Here is a 19,267-nt window from a genome sequence, read left to right on the forward strand (position 1 = left end):
TTGCTTCCAAACTGTTCTTCTGCTGGCTTGTTTGTCAGAATATCATACAAAGAAATGTCATCTAACATAAAAAGTGTGCCCTAAATATTCTTTATGGACAAGTTTCCCATTGGGTGTAGGCTTTCAATTATTAACTCAAACGGTGCAATCCAAAATTAACTCATCTGTAGACAATATTTAGAACATAATGTTTATCTCAGGCGATATTATAATACCACACCGTTCTGGTGCTCCCATAACATAATTTGTGAATAAATCTCAGGCACAGAAATTGTCTCCTCCTATGCTAGGGGCAGTTAGAGGTTTTCAGATTTAGCTAAGCCACTTCATTGTAAACGCATGCAACCTACCATACCTGCCATGGCTTAAAATCAAAAACCTCTCCACATGCTTTAAGGTTAAATGGCCCATTCCCTGGCACACAAGAAAGCATGCTGTTTAGAGCATATGCCAAGGCATAAACGGCGTTGTAAATGATAGAGAAAACTCTTGCATCAGGCTCGTTTTCATATTTTGATTTGAATTTTTCAAGTTTCTCTTGACCTGTGCAAAGGACGGTGCCACTGATATATTGTGTACTTTTCAGGGTCACATTGGACCCAGGGCTGGGCCAGTGACATCCCATTGCCTGTTCCCAGAATGTTTTAACAAATGTGTCCTTTGGGTTGCTAGAAGGATGTACTTTTAAAAGGAAATGTTGGAACCCTGGTATTGCATCCGCGTGGACAGTCAAACCAATTGTTTCACTCATTATGTTGCCAAATACACTACTTGGAAAACTGGAGGAAGTTGACCAGCCTTCACTAGCAACCCATACTGTGCCTGTAATATTTTGCTGGGACAGTGCTCTCATTATTGGAAGCAAAAATCGACTGGAACAAAATGCAATAATAACATTGGCTGAAGAGTTTGCAATTGTCTCCACAATGAGATTGGTTTTAATGTTTGAAGGTTCAATAGGTATTGATTCATGAAATGCGAAGCAAACTCCATTTTTCAGTAGTTGTTCTTTGAGGGTCTGAGACCCTAATCTTCCATAGTCATCTTCATTTGAAACAATGCCCACCCAAGTCCAACCAAAGTGCACCACAAGCTGTACCAGTCCCTGGGCCTGGCTGTCATCACTTGGGATTGTCCGGAAGAAGGAAGGGAACTCATCTTTGTTGTTGAGCAAAGGACTGGTTGAGAAATAGCTAACCTTAAATGAGAAAAATAAACCATTATTATTTAATTGTATGTAGTTCATGAATTTCATTTATGTACAGCACTGATTAAAATTACAAATACATGGTTAAATAAAATAAGATGAGATAAGATAAATGCAGCAGACAAGTTGTATTCCTTTCAAGTAGCGTTACCATGAATTCCTAGGTGGTTTAATAGTCAACAGGATTACTGTGTGACTGAGCAGCCAGAGTATTCCATGTTGTAGGCATTAGTAGTGAAAAGAATCTGCAGCTTGTCACTGTATAAGTAGGAGAACATGAGAATTTGGAATAATATAATAGGGGGATTGATAAAGGAAAAAAGGAGGAAATGTAAGGAGGAGCAAAAAAGAAGAAAATATTTTAAGACAATACTCTGAAAGTGGAATTGAGACCAGTATGACGGAGACAATGACATGTGGCTGGTAAGATAAAATAAATAAATTCACCAAATAGGAAACTATCGGAAGTGATTTTTCATCATGGGCATTGTTTAATGGATTTAAAATGTACTTACATGAAACAATTATTCCTGTGATAGAACGTGCTTCAATTACGTGCAATGCAGACTTATATAAGAAAAATAAATTGTCTGCCTGGTACCTACACAACAGTACCTACTTATGGATTTACCTTGCATCTGGGAAGACAACGTGTTAGACCTGTCATTCTTAGGGTGGTTTTCCCCCAAACCTTTTGCCTGCGTTCTCCTCTTTTTGGTTTATCTTTGTGTTGATTTTAGGACTGTGAGCACTTTGCCACTGCTAATCAGTGCTAAAGTGCATGTACTTCTCTCTTACATATGAGATAATTGGTGTATATGCAATTGGCATATTTAGTTTACTGGTAAGTCCCTTGTACAGTCGTGTACCATATGTTTACTGCCTATAACCTAAATGCTACTAGTGGGCCTGCAGCACTTATTGTGCCACCCACACAAGTAGCCTTTCAAACCATGTGTGCAGTTTACAGGCACTTCGACTTGGCATTTAGAACTATTTGCCAAGCCTTAAACTCCCCTTTTATTGCACATAAGTCACCCCTAAGGTAGGGCCTAAGTAACCCAAAGGGCAGGGTGCTGTGTAAGTAAAAGGTAGGAACTGTAATCTTATGAGTTGCATGTCCTGGTAGTGACAAAAACCCACATTCATTTTTTACTACTGTGAGGCCTACTCACAGGTTAGCATTGGGAATTCCTTAAAACACGTTTAAGTTTTAATTCCTGATTTAAGAAGGAGTAGCTGCACCATGTTTTATATCTTTGGAATGGTAATGATAAATCTTGTTTACTGGTGAATTTGGATTTTACGTTACTATTTTAGAAAGGCCACTTTTACAAAGTGATAGTGGTTCAATTTGAAAGGTCCACTATGTGGATAAGGTTTTAATGAAGATACGATCCTCACTATTTCTCAATAGCCCCAACCCATATAATTCAAGGATGTTGCTAGGTACTCTTTCTAATAGTAAGGAAGACTGTGCTTATATTATTGTCAAATTATAGCATCATACACAAAGCAAACACATTTAAATGTATAAATGTTTCTGTATTTCGTGTAACACCAAATATACGCACAATGGGTAATTATGACAGATAACTAATCTGCATTCTAATGGCTCTTTCTAGGCAGGAAGAGAGGGTTAGCTAACACTTACACCTGAATAGGCAGTGTCCTGTTTCCCACACAAAGGGCTGATTACCCACTACTGACAGTCTGGAGACAGGACAATTGGCCTGTGTGCACTTCAAAGACTCTTCTTTGAAGCCCCCTCTTACTTCATCGGCAAAAATAGGTACAAGTACTGGGTCTCTGACCCTACCAGACCTGTGCACTACTGGACCTGTGAAGAACTCTGTCACAAAGAAGGACTGATGTGTTGCTACAAGGACTGCCACTCTGTGGGGATGTTGCTATGGAAGAACTGATTTTCTGCCCTAACGTCCTTCCCGTTTCCAGGTGCTTGCTACCCTCTGCTATGGAAGAAGACCAGGACCAACTCACTTGAACCCAGAGTGACTCCAAGTGCTTGCTGGCCTGCCCCCTGCTCTGAAGTCTCAGAGCCAGAAAAGACTTACCACAACACTGCAAGAGCACATGGACTCTATGCCATCTATGAGACCTGCCTTGCCAAGTGGTACCATTATAGTCCTGGACCCTTGGAAATGCTTATTTCTGTGCTGATCCACTAGAACCCATGCATTGACAACCCTGCGCAAATTGGAACCAGCGCTTTTTCCTTCAACTCCAAAATGTGGCTGCCCGATGACATCGCCTTGACGGATGGCGCAGCTCGATGCTGATGGACTGCACGCCTTGATGACGATGACTTGCCATCATAGCCCTTCCAGGTGCAACAAGACAGTCTTGCGGAGTACATAGCAGGCCACAGCAGCAGGCTGTCCTTAAACAGCTCCAGAAACAAGTGGGTGTGGGGGCACTAGTTTCTAAAGGTTTCTCTTTGAAGAGCTTAGACTTTCCTGACTCCCCTGCCCTGTCTCCCAGCTGGCTGCAGAAACCATTTGGAGGTGACAAACCCTTTGTGTAAAGGCAATACACAGCCTATTCAGATGCAAGTGGGGCTGTGCCCAGTTCCGCCCCCTTCCCAACAGCAGATAGCTCATTCAGGCACACATATCACACAGTATAACTACCAGTTACACTGAGTCATGTGACACATGGGAGGCTGCAGGCACCAAAAGGCTAAGGGGTGGAAAAATGCCAACTTTCTAAACAATTGTAATTTAAAATCTGACATTACCATTAAGGAGGATTTTTTATTGAAATTACATAGACATCAAACATGAAATGCTCATCTGTCCCCATTCAGAGGTTAGCACTTATTAAATGTAATTAGAAAATCCAATATTATCCTATGGTACAGGTAGTACTCACAATAGTGAAAAATGAATGTAATACCCAAACGTTCATGTCCAACCATTTAATTAAAATTCACCCTACCCTATGGGCTACCAAGGGCCTGCTTTAGGGTGACTTACATCAAAGTTGGGTTTAAGGCATTGCAAGGGGGTTATATGTCCAAATCAAATTCACAGTTTAAAACTTCATTCAGGCTGCATTGGCAGGCCTCAGGCATGTTTTAAGGAGCTAGTTAGGTGGCTGGCACAATAAGTACTGCAGGCCCACTAATAGCATTTAATTTACAGGCCCTGGGGATATGGTACACTACTCTGCAAGAAATGTATAAGTAAATGAAATATGCCAATCAGGTGTAAGCATATTTAACCATTTTGTATTGGAGTGAACACAGGCACTTTAATACTAGTTAGTTGTGGACAAGGTGCACAGAGTCCTAAAGCTGACAAAAATGAATTCAAGAAAAAGTGGAGGGTAAAAGGCAAAACGTTTGGGTGTGATCCTGAAGACAGGGTCCGGCCAATGGCCGGACTGGTCAGCAGCACTAGCTTAGTGTTGATTCGTCATTTTGTTAAAGAGTGTCATCACCATTGTAACCTGTAAGGCCCTTTTCCACCTGCTGAAGATGTCCTGATAGACTCGGATCCTTCTCAGCAAGTATCAGTCATTCATCATTTCTGGTGTGTGAGTCCTCCAATACTTAAGCTGTGAGTGGGATCTGACAAATCAAATGTTCACTTCTTTCTATGTAATCTCGATTTTCCTTCCAAAAAGTAATACTATGATAGGGACCTTAGGAGACTGTCATGATGTTGCGTGTCTTTGGCTCGAGACCGATGGGGCAGCCTCTGTCTCCTGGTCCCACTGGGGAGTGGGGACCAGTGTCTCTGGAACCTCTCAAGTCACATTCTCAGCGATGGTGTGGCCTTTACTCAAGTCATGTCCAAGCCTCCTCATGTGTTTCAAAATGAAATATTTACTCTGAAAAAGAACTCTCAACTTGGTGGGGTATAGCAATATATATGTCAGGCTCATGAACCTGACCTTTTGTTTTACTATTACATATGTTTTTCATTGCTTTTGTACTACAATATTATCATCTGGGAACACAAAGATTTTCCTGGATTCATACAGTCTCACCCCTCTACTGAGTCTCTCTGAGAATGAGGTCTCCATTATACAATTAAGAATTTGGGCCAGAGCTATTCTTCAAGGGCCTCCCAGTTGGGCTTTCCTGGTTAATGCCTTATGCGCCCTCTCAATAACAAAACAGCGGGAAAATCTCCTCCTGTCTATGATTTACAAATGCCAGTTAGTGAGCAAGCTGACAGTGTCTTTGCCCTCTGCCCCCTCTGGCAATCCAATGAAGCAGAGGATATTTCAACTTGAATACCCTCTGCATCGTCCATTCATCCAACAAGCTCCTTGTGTGTGTGATCAAGTATCCCATCATGGTTTTAAGGTTTTTAACTGTTCCTCCTAGAATGAAATTCCTGCCTTTACCTCCTAACTCTGCCTATCACTATCTAAAATCACATCACAACAAGGTCATATCAGAGCCCACCTCAGCGATTTTCTATTCCCGGGAGGCCTGCATAGCCTGAACGATTCTGTCAGAAGCCTGTGGGGGCATTTCCCCACCCATAATAGTTGCACAATCCAAATCCCTCCCTGGTGTCATATGAGGCGAGAAATGGTCTCTGTACATTTGTCCATCTTCCCTTGCTTCAACAACTTACCTTGGGGGCCTATGGATAGGTTCCATGTGTCCAGCATTGAGTAATGGAGGACAGTATGTATGGTAGTCCTAGGGCCAGGGGGGGATGGAGGTACATTCCAGACTGCTGTGATGTCTGCTAAGCATGGTGAGTCATTTGTCTTGTTTTACCCCTCCAAGGAAATACCCCAAGATGAGTTTCAACCGAATTGAAGACTCATTCCCCCTCCCAGGAGGTCTTATAGGGAGGATTGATGCGTTACATCTCTGAAATGAAATGAAATTAAATGAATAAAAACTTATATAGCGCAACTTAGCCCAAAGGCATCAAAGCGCCTATCAACAAAAGAATCATAAAAGGCATATCCCAAAAACTAAGGGTAAGCTTTGGCAAAAAGCCATGTCTTCAAGGCCCTTCTAAAGGCTTGCATTGATGGCAGGGACTTAATTTCACAGGGCAAGGTGTTCCACCATCTCGGAGCAAGACTGGAAAAAGCCCAGCCTCCCCACTTAGCTCTTCGAACGCGGGGGACTGATAACAGGAGCTTGTTGGAGGAGCGAAGGTTTCTGGGGGGAGCGTACGGAACCAGCAGGTCTTTTATTCCTCCAATCTCCTTTCTGGTCAAGGCCCCGTAAATCAAACAGAGAACCTTAAAGGAGATCCTGGCTTCAATCGGAAGCCAGTGCCGGGATTTCCTAGCGGCAGTGACTGACGAGCGCCTGGGCATGTCCAGCACAAACTTAGCCGCAGCGTTCTGCACAATTTGTAGTCGCTGTATAAGGCCCTTGTTTATTCCTGCGTATAAGGCATTACAGTAATCGAGCCGAGAAGCTATTAAAGCGACCACAATTGGATTGCAGGGAGAGATAATGTTTAATCTTCCGCAGGATCTTAATAATACCCCAACAGGTGGAGATTGCCCTATTCACTTGTTGACCCATCGCAAGGGCCGGATCAATCATGACACCCAGGTTTCGAGCCAGGGGCGTGGGTACAGGGCAAGCCCCCAGAGATGTGGGCCACCATTCCGCGGACCAGATGTCCTCCTTCCCACCGAACACTAGGATCTCTGTCTTCTCGCCATTCAGCCTCAATGAATTGTCAATCATCCATTGAGCAACTGCCTCCATACAGTGTCTAAAATTGGAGGCAGCGGAGCTGACAGACTGGGCGAGAGACAACAAGATCTGAGTGTCATCCACGTAGGAGACTACCTCCATCCCAAAGGATCTAATAAGCCTGGCAAGTGGGGTCACATAGATGTTGAAAAGGGTCGGACTTAATGCCGACCCCTGTGGGACCCCACACTGCACAGGCTTGGATGGAGATGGAAACTCCCCCAGCTTGACTCTCTGTTCCCTCTGGTCAAGGAAGGAGGCCAACAAACTAAGTGCTGGCCCCTCCACCCCTATCTCCCGCAGCCGAGATGTTAACACCGAGGGAGACAGGGTGTCAAAAGCAGCCGTGAGATCTAACAGGATAAGGAGGGTAGTCAGGCCCCTATCCACTGTGGTGCGGATGTTATCAAGCACAATGGTAAGGGCCGATTCAGTACTATGGCCCCTCCGAAATCCATGCTGCGAGAGATCTAAAAGACCAGAGGTTTCCAGAAAAGATGCAAGATGCTGGTTAAGATGTGTTTCCAGCATCTTCGCAGGAGCTGGGAGCAGCGAAATGGGGCGAAAGTTTTTAAGAACCTCCGGGTCTAGGGTAGGCTTTTTCAGAAGGGGCTTAACCACCGCCCTCTTCCACTGAGAGGGAAAAATGCCATCCCGCATCGCTCTGTTCATAATCTCCAGTGGTGGGGGCAAGAGAATTTCCTTACACTGTTTAAGTAGCTTAAGTGGACACGGGTCAAGGGGAGACCCAGACCTGGTCTTAATCAAGAGGACGTCAAGTTCCTGAAGGGAGAGAGGGGGAAAACTAGACAAACAAACCAGAGTCGAAGCCCCAGCAGATACTAAAGAGGGGGTGGATTGGGAGGGGGAGAAAGATATTGACGCCCTTTGCAGCTCTAGGGCCGAGAAGATTTCTACAATTTTTGTATGAAAGTATTGGGCAATGTCGTCACAGAGCTGCTGTGTGCAAATGACTGGGTCAGGAATCTGAAGGGTAGTCAACGAGTCCACGATCTTAAACAACTCTTTTGGCGAGGTAAGCGTAGTAGTAAGATTCAAAAAATACTCCTGCTTTGCTCTCATAACCTCAGCCTTATAACCCCTCAAAAGAGATTTATGGATTTCCCTGTCCTGCGTAGCCCAACTGGCCCGCCAGTGTCGTTCCTGCTTCCTACAACCCTGTCTAAGAAGTCTTAATGACTCAGAGAACCAGGGGGCCGACGGCCTTTTTCTGGCAGAGTAACGTACGGAGGCTGAGGGCCAGTTCATCCATGGCTCCTATAATGGAGCTTTCTAACTTAAGCATAGCCGAACACACATCCTCCTCCATAGAGATAGCCATAATGGGAATTAGGGGGGCAAGTGAGGCATTGGTTATGTTCTTAAGATTTCGCCTAGATTCCATTTTACTAGGGCCATTCGGATTATTGTTTACAGGAATAACATCCAATTTCAGGGGGACTGCAAGGTGGTCCGACCAGGTGAGCAGGATTGGGACATCGACAGTCAGCTGACTGTCATTCGAGAAGACCCCGTCCAGCGTATGGCCCGCCTGGTGGGTAGAACCCTTGACCAACTGCTGCAAACCACAAGCGGATAAAGTATCTAGGAGAGAAAGAGTTTCACTAGCCTCTAAATTTTCAAGATTAAAATTCATATCTCCCAATATCGTTACGTGCTCACAACCAAAATAAGGTTCTAGAATGCTGAGCATGTGCTGTCCAAAATCTGCTCTAGGCCCAGGAGGTTGGTATATAAGAATACCCATAAATGGAGCAGCATATGCTGCATTGATAGAAAAATGGAGGGCCTGAAAGGCATTGTGAGGGGCTGATAGTGGGGTAATACGGCAGGAGTGGGAATCCTTGTGAAGGATGCCCAACCCACCACCTGTATGTCCCACTCTATCCTGCCTGACTAACGTATAGCCCTCCGGTACCGCCTCCACCAGGTACGGTCCCGAGCAGTCTTTAGCCCATGTTTCCGTAACGAAGACCCAGGTGGGTCTTCTATCCGAAACAAAGTCCTTAAAGGCCACATTGTTCTTTATCAAAGATCTCGCATTGATAAGGAATCCAAAATCCCTCCTCTTGCTAGGCACAGGTTTACATCTAGTGCCTGCCTTGGTGGGTCCGGATGGCGAAACAGATCCCGTACAGCTTGCCCTAAAACACCTACAACCAGGAGAGTCTAGGATAGCCTCCGGGGAGTTCGAGTAGTGACAAGGCAACCGGAAGGGTTTAAGGTTCAGCAGGCCACGATGTGAGTACCTGATACGACCGTATCCACCTCCGGTAAGGCCAGTCGCCCAGTCGTCCAGCCCGTCCTTAGCGTGGATGGGCGCAGACCGGCTGGACTCTGGCGTGACTCCGGCGTCACTACGGCACACACGCCGCGCGCTTGCATACTCAGATTAAATAGGGCTCAAGCAAGTCAGCCTGACTGCTAGAGCGCTGACCACAATGGCGTCCGGCCGACGTCCCCTTCAGCCCCCCAAGATGACGTCCCCTTCAGCCCCCCAAGATGGCGAGAAGACTCCCAGGGAGCGCGCTAGAGAGCCGCTGAAGCCGCGGTGTGGGGCACAATTATGGTGCAGGTATGCGGAGTAAGTTTAAAAACAAGGGAGAACGATAAGATAAATAAAATAATTTCTCTAGTAAGTGGTCTCTGCTGTTGTCTCAGCCTGCAATCCCCAGGTCCAGGGGGATCGCACGAGAATCCAGTATTTGTTGCTCCTCCACCAGTCACAAGCAGGCCAATATTGAGAGCCCACAGGCCATCTTCTGCCATATGAAGGGGATGGGTCTGCAGATAAATGGGGCCGTAGAGAACCCCTATATCACTCACCGCTACTGAGATGGGGTGCCTCGTCCCTGTCCTCTGTGCAATCTGGAAGCTCCCTGCAAGGGCCTCTCTGCCAGGCAGAATGCCACTCCTTTCAAAGTAATTATAGCCCTCCTCTGGTGGTGCCTGACAGGAGAAAGAGTCTGTCCCTGTTGGGAGCAGGGATCATCCAAAGCTAAACCTCAGGATTTACCTCTCTCTGGAAACCATGGGGCACTCTTGGCTCACAGGTCTGTGTGTCCTTATTCCCACGGGTCCATGTTGGATCTTATCTGCAGGTCCAAGCATCTTATGCCAAAGAGCAAGTCTCTGCCTTTTCAGGCCTTCTGCATGGTCACACTCTGCTGTAGAAGTGTCTGAAGCTATTGCTTCTGAGTCCTTCTTTTTGGGGCCTGAGGAAGTGGCACATATGCAGATGTTTGTCAGATTATTACGTGAGCCAAGTGGAGATAACTGAAAGCATGTCCACTCGGACATCTTGTTGATAGGTATTTGTTGACACAATAAGCCTCATATGGAAGATACCTTCATGCTGGTCAAATCTGCAAAGTGGAATTATTTACTCCTGTGTGAATGAGAGCTATAGAGTTACTTCTGCATTCCTACTATGCCTGAAACCTGTTTTCTTACATCGTCAATCAACACTGAAGTCATCATACAGAGAATGTATTCACTCTCAAGCTTGACCTTGGAGACATAAAACAAGGTATGCGCCAAATCTGTGTAAAGTACAGCAATCTTATAAACTTTACAAAAGTCAAAAAAAAAAAGTCAAAAAGTTTTTATTTGATCTGGTACTCGACTGAGGACCACAAATCTTTTAAAAACATTTTACAGAATGTCAATATACACATTAATATAATATTAAAAAAGATTTCAGAAATTTATAGAAATTATAGCAAACCCATTCATCTGTCGGTTGTTTACATAATAATAGCAAACTATTGACTGTAGAAATGTTATATTTCTGATATATCGGCCTAACATATCTTTTCCGTGCTTCAACTACGCTTACGTGTGGGCAAACAAATAACATGTGCACTATATCTTGAACTCCACCAAAACACAGATTACACATAGAGGTGTCTCCTGGTGACCATTTAGATGTAAAGGCAGAGACCGGTAAGATGCCTAAACGCAACATAATTATGGACCTTCTGGCTCCATGTGTTAGGCAGAGCCCCAAATAGGGTCGAGATTGCTTATATTCTAGTGATTGTGTAAAGATTTTATATGTAGATAGTTTACTACAATGAACTAGATCAAGATCGTAACTTAATCTCGGAGTAAAGCATTTCAAAAAAAGTTTTAACTGCGATTTTGTCCAAGATGACAGAATAACTTTAGTTAGGCAAGCTAATTTGAATGCCTCAGACATATTCTTGGAAAAGGTAAAAAATTGAGATTCAGATTCAAATATCTCAATCTTTAACAAAAATCTCAGTGTTCCTTCTTTTGCATGCAAGATGTTATAGGCCCATCGGATAATGTTTGCCACAGCTGTGGCATACGAGCTTGTCAAGGCAAATTCCAGTCTGAGTGCTTGTACAGATGTTGATGTGGCAACCTTTAATAGTCTTTTCAAAATCTTTCCCTCAGTTATATCCATGAAAGACCATTGTTTCATTGGTAAGTGTTCAGTAGCATAAGACAGTACCGCGGGTATTTTTACTTTGTACACTTTGACTAGTGAGGAGAAATGCCTATTGCCTGTGGCCGTATACAATCGAGAAAGCGCCCCTGCATGTATCTCAGATTTTTTCTTTAGATTGTTGATTTGTTTGGAGTTTTGTATGTTCTTTGAAAAAATCCTCCCAAGGTAGGTATATTCATTTACTTCCTCAACTCTTTTCCCATTAAGGTACCAGCTATATTTAGCACTTTTTTTCCGGCCTGAGAACGCTACCACTTTAGTCTTTGATAGATTAGGGATTAAAAAATTATCCTTCGAGTAGACGTTCAAGGAGTTCAACAAATTTTGGAGGCCAAACGGTGTGAGGTCTAACATAACTATATCATCTGCATATAACAATGCATGTATGCTCTGAGATGCAACCTTTGGGGTCAGACTAAAGCATTGTTGCAGATGAGAGGGTAAGTCACTTAAGTAAAGTGAAAATAAAATTGGTGCAAGAAGGCATCCTTGCTTAAGACCATTCAGGGTATTAATTGGTTTTGTAATACCCTTCTCACTTCCCATTTGAACCTGGGACCAGGTGTTCGTGTGTAACATAATTATTAGTTGCAATAGATCTTCGGAAATCCCCAGTTTTCTCAATTTTTTCCATAAGGTTGGCCTATCAACGCGATCGAACGCAGTTGAATAGTCTATAAATGCAGCATACACTGGTTGAGATTTCTGCCCAGTGTATTTGTCAAGTATAGTCTGGAGAATTGAGATATTGTCTATTACTGAGTGATTAGGTCGGAAGCCGGCTTGATACATCGGTATTATTCCTTGTGAAAAGCACCAGCCTTTTAATCGATCCAATACCTCCGCGGCAAAGATTTTGCCTGTAGCGTCCATTAATGCAATTTGGCGGTAATTACTAGCAATATTTCGGTTCCCTTTTTTGTATATGGGAATTATAGTACTTCCCTGCCAAGATTTTGGTATTTTCCTAGTGCAGAAGATGTAGTTGAATAATGATGTTAGCATCTGACTCCATTGTTTAGGATTGGACTGCAGTACTTTGATCGGTATCAGATCAGGGCCTGACGCAGAGGTGCATCGGGCTTGTCTAATGTGTATCTCGATAGAAGATGCTGTGCATTTTTCAATTGGTGATGATTTAGTTTCTAGGAACAATTCAGCAGTATTACTATCATCATTAATTGGGTTTGCTTTGTATAGGTCAATTAGATAGGCTTCCCAATCCTGCGGTGGTACTGGTATGGCATATAATGTCTTTTTGGTTACAGTTATTTTGGCTATCAATGACCAATATTTTCTTTGATTATATTGTTTTGCCGCCTCGTGAATGTCCACCCAATTTTTGTCCTCAAGCTTTCTTTTTTTACTATTCTTTTCTCTTCTTAGCTGTTTTTTTAGTTTATTTATCTCTTGCTGTATTGCAGGTGAATGATTTAAAAATTGCCCACGAATAAGATTATTAAGTTTCCTCCTGATTACTTTTTCATTGGGGTTCTTGCAGATTTGGTTTGTACGAGGTTTTTCCCTGTTAAGCAATAACATTTTAAGATTTACCATGATGCATTCGAAGTTTGTTATTTGACATTCCGAATGCATCATAGTTAAGATTTCATTTTGTAGAATCTTTTCATTTATATAATGTAAAGTCCCGGAATTCCAAAAGATTCGCCTTTGCTTATTATTGATTTCTATATTCCCGTTTAATTGCAAAATTGGGTTCGGCAGAGAGGGTTTTAATGACCAACCAGTATATAAACAAAGAAGCGCGTGGTCACTGTCTTCTGTGAAGTCAATTTTCAAATATTGAAATGTGTCCACTATCTCTATGTTACATATTAGATAATCAATAATTGATGAGCATCCATTTCCACGCCTTGTGAAGGATGCTGGTCTGTCACCCTCTATGTAGCCGTTCAAAATTGACCCGTTTATGCTCGGGAGTGAAGCTAATAGCATTTTCCCTCTTTTGTCGGAAATTTTACCCCTTGGAAAAATCGGAACTGGTAAGTCTATTAGTTCCTCTTCATATGTTTTTGCCCACTTGCCAATATCAGCGTTGGAGATTTTCCCGTTCATGTCACCCACAATCAAGTACGGGGTGTTCGGTCGATCTTCGATTAGTTTAGTCATCAAATCAATAATGTCTATAAAAATAGCATCTTGAGAGGTACCCGGAGGAATGTACATGTTAAAAAACAGAAATGCCTTTTTTTGATCCGAAATGTTTGTTTTTAGTGAGACCTTAATGCATTGAAAATTATCAGATTTGGAGTTGATCATTACTTGGGACCATTCGTGTTCCTCGCTTAAGAGGATTGCCAGACCACCCTTGGCATGACCTCTGCTTGTCGGTATAGCAGGAATGTCATAAACAAAATAACCCTTTTGGTTGAATGGTTTTGTAGCCCATGTTTCCTGTAAGGCTAGTATATCTGGGTTATTTTGTAGAGCTATGGTCATTTTATCGGTGGTTTTTCCTGCTAAGTTCCACAAAGTGATCTTTAAACTGCTGTTAAACAGTACAATGCAATCGATGTTCTTGTTTATTACTGTTTAAGGCCTCAGATACCCAAGCCCAAGATTCTGTCGTTTTTCTAGCTTCTTTTTCTTCATAGCATTTGCTCCATACATTTCTTTGACCGTCATTTACCTGTATTGTCAAAGTATCCTTCCTAGAGCTAATTTGCCCCAAATTTGTGTAATCAAAAATGTTTGTATCCCAGTTTTTTGCCAGGGTATTCCTGGTGATATTTTCATGGCCAATCGTATTAGCTATATGATTCTTTGGTGGAGATATTTCTATGACATCATATCCATATTTGTGTAATATTTCTTTTTCCCTTACGATAATACCAGGAACAACTGATGACCAGAAGGCTACTTTCGCAATTTTCCTATTTTCCTTTAATGGGAATGTAACTAGGTCTATTTCTTTACTGGTGATGGATTGTAAAGTATAGATTTGCTGCAGCAAACTGATTATCCTTCCTCGATTTAATGGTAAATCGTCAGTTGGAAAAAGTTCTTCGAACTGGAGATATTTCGTCATAGGTTGATAGCCACCAGGGGATAATATCATGTTTGTGCCGCTTTCTTTATTTTTTTGTACAATACTGCTTTTTGTTCTGGAAGGTATATATTCAGGAGCTTTGAGATTCAATTGTTGAATGGGTAATTTGTTTTTGTTTTTTATTCCGTTTGGTACCTCTTCCAAGGATTGTTTGATGGCTAATGTTTCAGAGATACCCTCCTCGTTATTGTGTTCTATGGGTGCATTTTTGAATCTTATTTTTCTCGATTTCTTTTTATTAATTCTTCTTCTTAATTTCCTATTACTAATTTTTCCTTTTGTTCCTTTATCATGTTTCATTTGAGTAGGCTTTTGTTCACCTGCTTCATCTGATACAGGTAGGAAAGTTATTTTTCCAGCTCCTTCATCAGTGTTTTGTAACATATTGGTGTTCTTTGTTACTGAAAAGATTGGATACTCTTTTATTTTTGATGAAGGCTCCTCTCTGAACAGTTTCTTTAGGGAATATATTCGGGCCTCTTTGGTCTCTTTCTTGATTTTAGTGTTAAACTGGCATATTGATTCCTGGTCAGTGGTTTGAGTGCTATTATCACATTTATTTTGAGGATCAGAGATCGATACTTTGGTCGGAAGAGAGGATTTAGGAACCTCCCTTCTTTCCTCCTGAGTCTGTATGTTAAAAGCTGATACCATGTGGTCTTTTTTCCTCTTTTCCTCTACCAGAAATTTCAAAATGCCAATTTGAACATCCAGGGTTTGATCCGAGTTTTCTAAAATATTACCCAAAAATGAGAGGACAGATTCAAGAATTTCCTGTAGTGTGTATAAAGCCTTAGATATAGGAGTCGCCACATTGGTAGAGTTCATATTGTTCGGAAGAAATGTATCCAGTGATGTATCCAAATTAGTTTTAAAATCAAAGTGTTGGTCTAAGATTTCAGTTTGTAAATTTTCCGAATTTAATTGTATCTCAGAAATATTTTCAACTGGTTGAATACCCTTTGCACAGAGATTCTCAGAGTCTAAAAGATGGATTATTTGATTTGTCGATGTGGCAATAGAGGATTCAAGAGTAGATGTTTGAGACTCTTGTTTGGGTCGTACAATCTGAGGTGTGGAACGAGACCCAAAATCGCATGCAGTTGAAGTAATCTGTGCGCCCGGAAAAGACAAATCAGAAACCTCTTTAGATGGAGTTTCTTCCGAAGTTACTGGTGGTTCATAGGCCAAAAGACTGGATTGTCTCTTAGGAGACAGAGCTAGGAAATATTTGCTAATGGCAGGAGTTCCGATCATCTGGCCTGGTTTTACTGCTTTAGCAGAGCATTTTCTAACAGCTTCTTCGGTACCCATTCTCTTCATGAAAATAGTACGAGATCTTAATTTTTTATATGCCATGAGATTATATTCTAGCCAGATATCGATATTTAGATTAAGTAAAAAGTTGAGAGGTATAGGCAGTCTGAAAACAGGAACTGATGCAAGCCCTACCACGTACTAGCTTGATTCACCTGGCAGTAAGAAATCTGTAACAGACACGTTTAAAAACCAAGTAGAAAATACAAGATTATTAAATACCGAATAAAAGGGGGGTGGCCCGTCCCGTCCTTGTGCGACCTTGGACGGCCTTAGACGGCCCGCCCTTTGCCCGGGCTTCGCCCCGAGCTGTGTCCCGCGCGCGTCCCGCGATGCGCGTGGTAGGTGGAAGTAATGTAGTCTCACGGGTGATGAGGGCGGGGCACTGGGAGGGGGCGCTGCACTCACGGGAAGAGGACCAGCTGTAGGTGGTGAATGCTGGTCCTCGCAGTCCCGGGGCCGGCGCCTCTCCCTCCTCTGCGGCCACGCAAGCAACAAGGTCCGTGATAAAACAGGATTTTTAAAATGCAGCAGCACAGGATACAAGCTACTCCAGTAGCGAGGGCAAGAGCGAGCACTTCTCCTGAATCACGAGCGGCTCCCGCGAAGCGGGGGCCGCGAGTAGTTAAGCAAATTCAGCAGGGCGGGGCACTGGGAGGGGGCGCTGCACTCACGGGAAGAGGACCAGCTGTAGGTGGTGAATGCTGGTCCTCGCAGTCCCGGGGCCGGCGCCTCTCCCTCCTCTGCGGCCACGCAAGCAACAAGGTCCGTGATAAAACAGGATTTTTAAAATGCAGCAGCACAGGATACAAGCTACTCCAGTAGCGAGGGCAAGAGCGAGCACTTCTCCTGAATCACGAGCGGCACCCGCGAAGCGGGGGCCGCGAGTAGTTAAGCAAATTCAGCAGGGCGGGGCACTGGGAGGGGGCGCTGCACTCACGGGAAGAGGACCAGCTGTAGGTGGTGAATGCTGGTCCTCGCAGTCCCGGGGCCGGCGCCTCTCCCTCCTCTGCGGCCACGCAAGCAACAAGGTCCGTGATAAAACAGGATTTTTAAAATGCAGCAGCACAGGATACAAGCTACTCCAGTAGCGAGGGCAAGAGCGAGCACTTCTCCTGAATCACGAGCGGCTCCCGCGAAGCGGGGGCCGCGAGTAGTTAAGCAAATTCAGCAGGGCGGGGCACTGGGAGGGGGCGCTGCACTCACGGGAAGAGGACCAGCTGTAGGTGGTGAATGCTGGTCCTCGCAGTCCCGGGGCCGGCGCCTCTCCCTCCTCTGCGGCCACGCAAGCAACAAGGTCCGTGATAAAACAGGATTTTTAAAATGCAGCAGCACAGGATACAAGCTACTCCAGTAGCGAGGGCAAGAGCGAGCACTTCTCCTGAATCACGAGCGGCCCCTGAATTTACTATGACACTTGCATACCCCTATCAGAAGGATCATTGACTGCTAAACATGACGAGTAAGCAACACCACTAGCAGTGACACCATACAGAAATACCCTAACAAAATATAATACAAGAGGTTAGAAAACATATATTTTGTTTTAAAGGAAAAAAAACTTAATTTTTATATCAACACATTTTCAGAATAAGAAAGAAAGGTTGCATAACAAAAATAGAATATGCAGAAATAGGTAAGTGATGATTTGATGATAACTAATATGCATTCACTTTTTAAAATGTCCTGTTTTGTAGTCCTTTTAAAACAAGAGCAAGGCACTCCATTGTTTGCCTTTCATAAGGCACTTTAAATAATATTTTACATTTGTCCTTCTCATATATGCCCACCAAACTTTAAACAGACAAAAAATGAAGCAATAGGTTTATTCACAAGACTGGGAATGAATCCTTGAATGACATCTATTATTAAATGATTTACTAAAATCTATGACTGGCATGGAACATCATCAGCCATTAATGGGCTCCCAAATCTTTGACTTTGCCATTACTCAGATGTCCTATTCAAATGAAAATAAGCACCGATCTTTGTGTGTGTATTTCCTGCGCAATACTATAAATCATTGTCATTTACCTTGAAATCATTATGTATCTTAGAAAATCATGTAATCACTGTATGTTTACATCAGTTGCAACAATCTTTGGTGACCTAAAACCTGATCTATGGTTCCAGAAACGTATATTTGTTCAAATAAGTCCTACAATTCTTAACTGCCCATATAATATGATCAATAAGAATATTAGAATATTGAGTCCAATTAATTGATTCATGGTCAATAATGGTTTGTATAGATATTCAGCTCTAACAATTTTTCTCTTTCTGTTTTTCCCTGTTTACCTAGAACATTGTGGATGGAATATTCTAAAAGCTTTAAATCCCTCTGCCTGGAATGGTACCGGTGTTGTGTAATATCTGGTATCCCCTCGGGATCCGGTATCCCCTGCTCCTTGGCTCTCTTCGGCGCTCTGCCCGATTGGCAAGCTCAGACTGCTCTTCTGTAGTCCCGCCCCCTCAAGGAGATTGGAATGGCATCTCAGGCCTGGCTCGGCATGGGCAGACAGAAACAGCAGCGCTCCGAGCCGAGGATACCTCGTAAAGAATCCTAAGGCAGTTTTATTAATGAAAGTCTGTCCGTAGCCAAGCGTGATATATTTAGGGAAAGAGACTACAGGAGAGGCGCCTACCTAGAGCTTGTGCTCTGCAGAGGGGCACCTTAGCCATACATGCCAACATTTCAGAAGAGCAAAGAGGGAGATTAAAAAAAAAAAAAATCGGGAGAACGGGGCCTTGAATCGGGTTACTGGCATGTATGTGCTTTAGAAGTGTGCTGCTGCAGGATTGGACAATTGAAAAACAAATGTACGTTTTTTTTTTAACCTCTCAGAAGCATGGAGCGCAATGGCAGGCAGAGAGAGCAAGTGTTGTGCACTGGCCTGGCAGGTTGCTGGCAGTGCATGCTCCCCCCCGCCCCACCCCCCTGTGTGACAACCCGGGCTGAAACAGCTTCCTGTGCACACACACACAGCCGCCCCCCACCCAGTACTTCACAGGTCTTTAAAACACCATTCCCTTGTTAATGATGCGTTGTTGGTTTTTCACCCCTTCTAGAGCCCCTGCATGGCCACTCTGACTATTGCTGGAGGAATTGGCACTTTACATACCAAGCCCTGTCAGCTGAAACCCCGAGGAATCGGGTTTTTGCTTGCAGGAATCGGGAGGCGGGAGACTAGCCTTGAAATCGGTAGTCTCACGCCTGAATCGGGAGGGTTGGCATGTCTGCCTTAGCGTGTGCTCTGAAGCCGAGGGTGTAGCCAGGAAAATAAAATGGATCAAGAGGCGCCTACCTAGAGCTTGTGCTCTGCAGAGGGGCACCTTAGCGTGTGCTCTGAAGCCGAGGGTGTAGCCAAGAAAATAAAATAGATCAAATTGAACGATCTCAAATTTTGCTATAAAAGCCAGTGAATATTGTTCACTCAAGGAAAATGTGTAAAATGGTGCATTTTA

The 19,267-nt window shown here is 43.5% G+C and overlaps 1 protein-coding gene across 1 annotated transcript in view; it reads right to left on the reverse strand.

Moving 5' to 3' along the window:
- Positions 1–19,267, reverse strand: part of LOC144797951 (vomeronasal type-2 receptor 26-like) — a 116,120-nt gene that overhangs the window by 43,793 nt on the left and 53,060 nt on the right. Inside the window, exon 2 of the mRNA XM_078668755.1 lies at positions 1,100–1,198. Coding sequence (XP_078524881.1) covers positions 1,100–1,198 — 99 coding nt within the window. The remainder of the gene's footprint in view (positions 1–1,099; positions 1,199–19,267) is intronic.

Source organism: Lissotriton helveticus, chromosome 12 (genome assembly GCF_964261635.1).
Source record: "Lissotriton helveticus chromosome 12, aLisHel1.1, whole genome shotgun sequence".
NCBI lineage: Eukaryota > Metazoa > Chordata > Amphibia > Caudata > Salamandridae > Lissotriton > Lissotriton helveticus.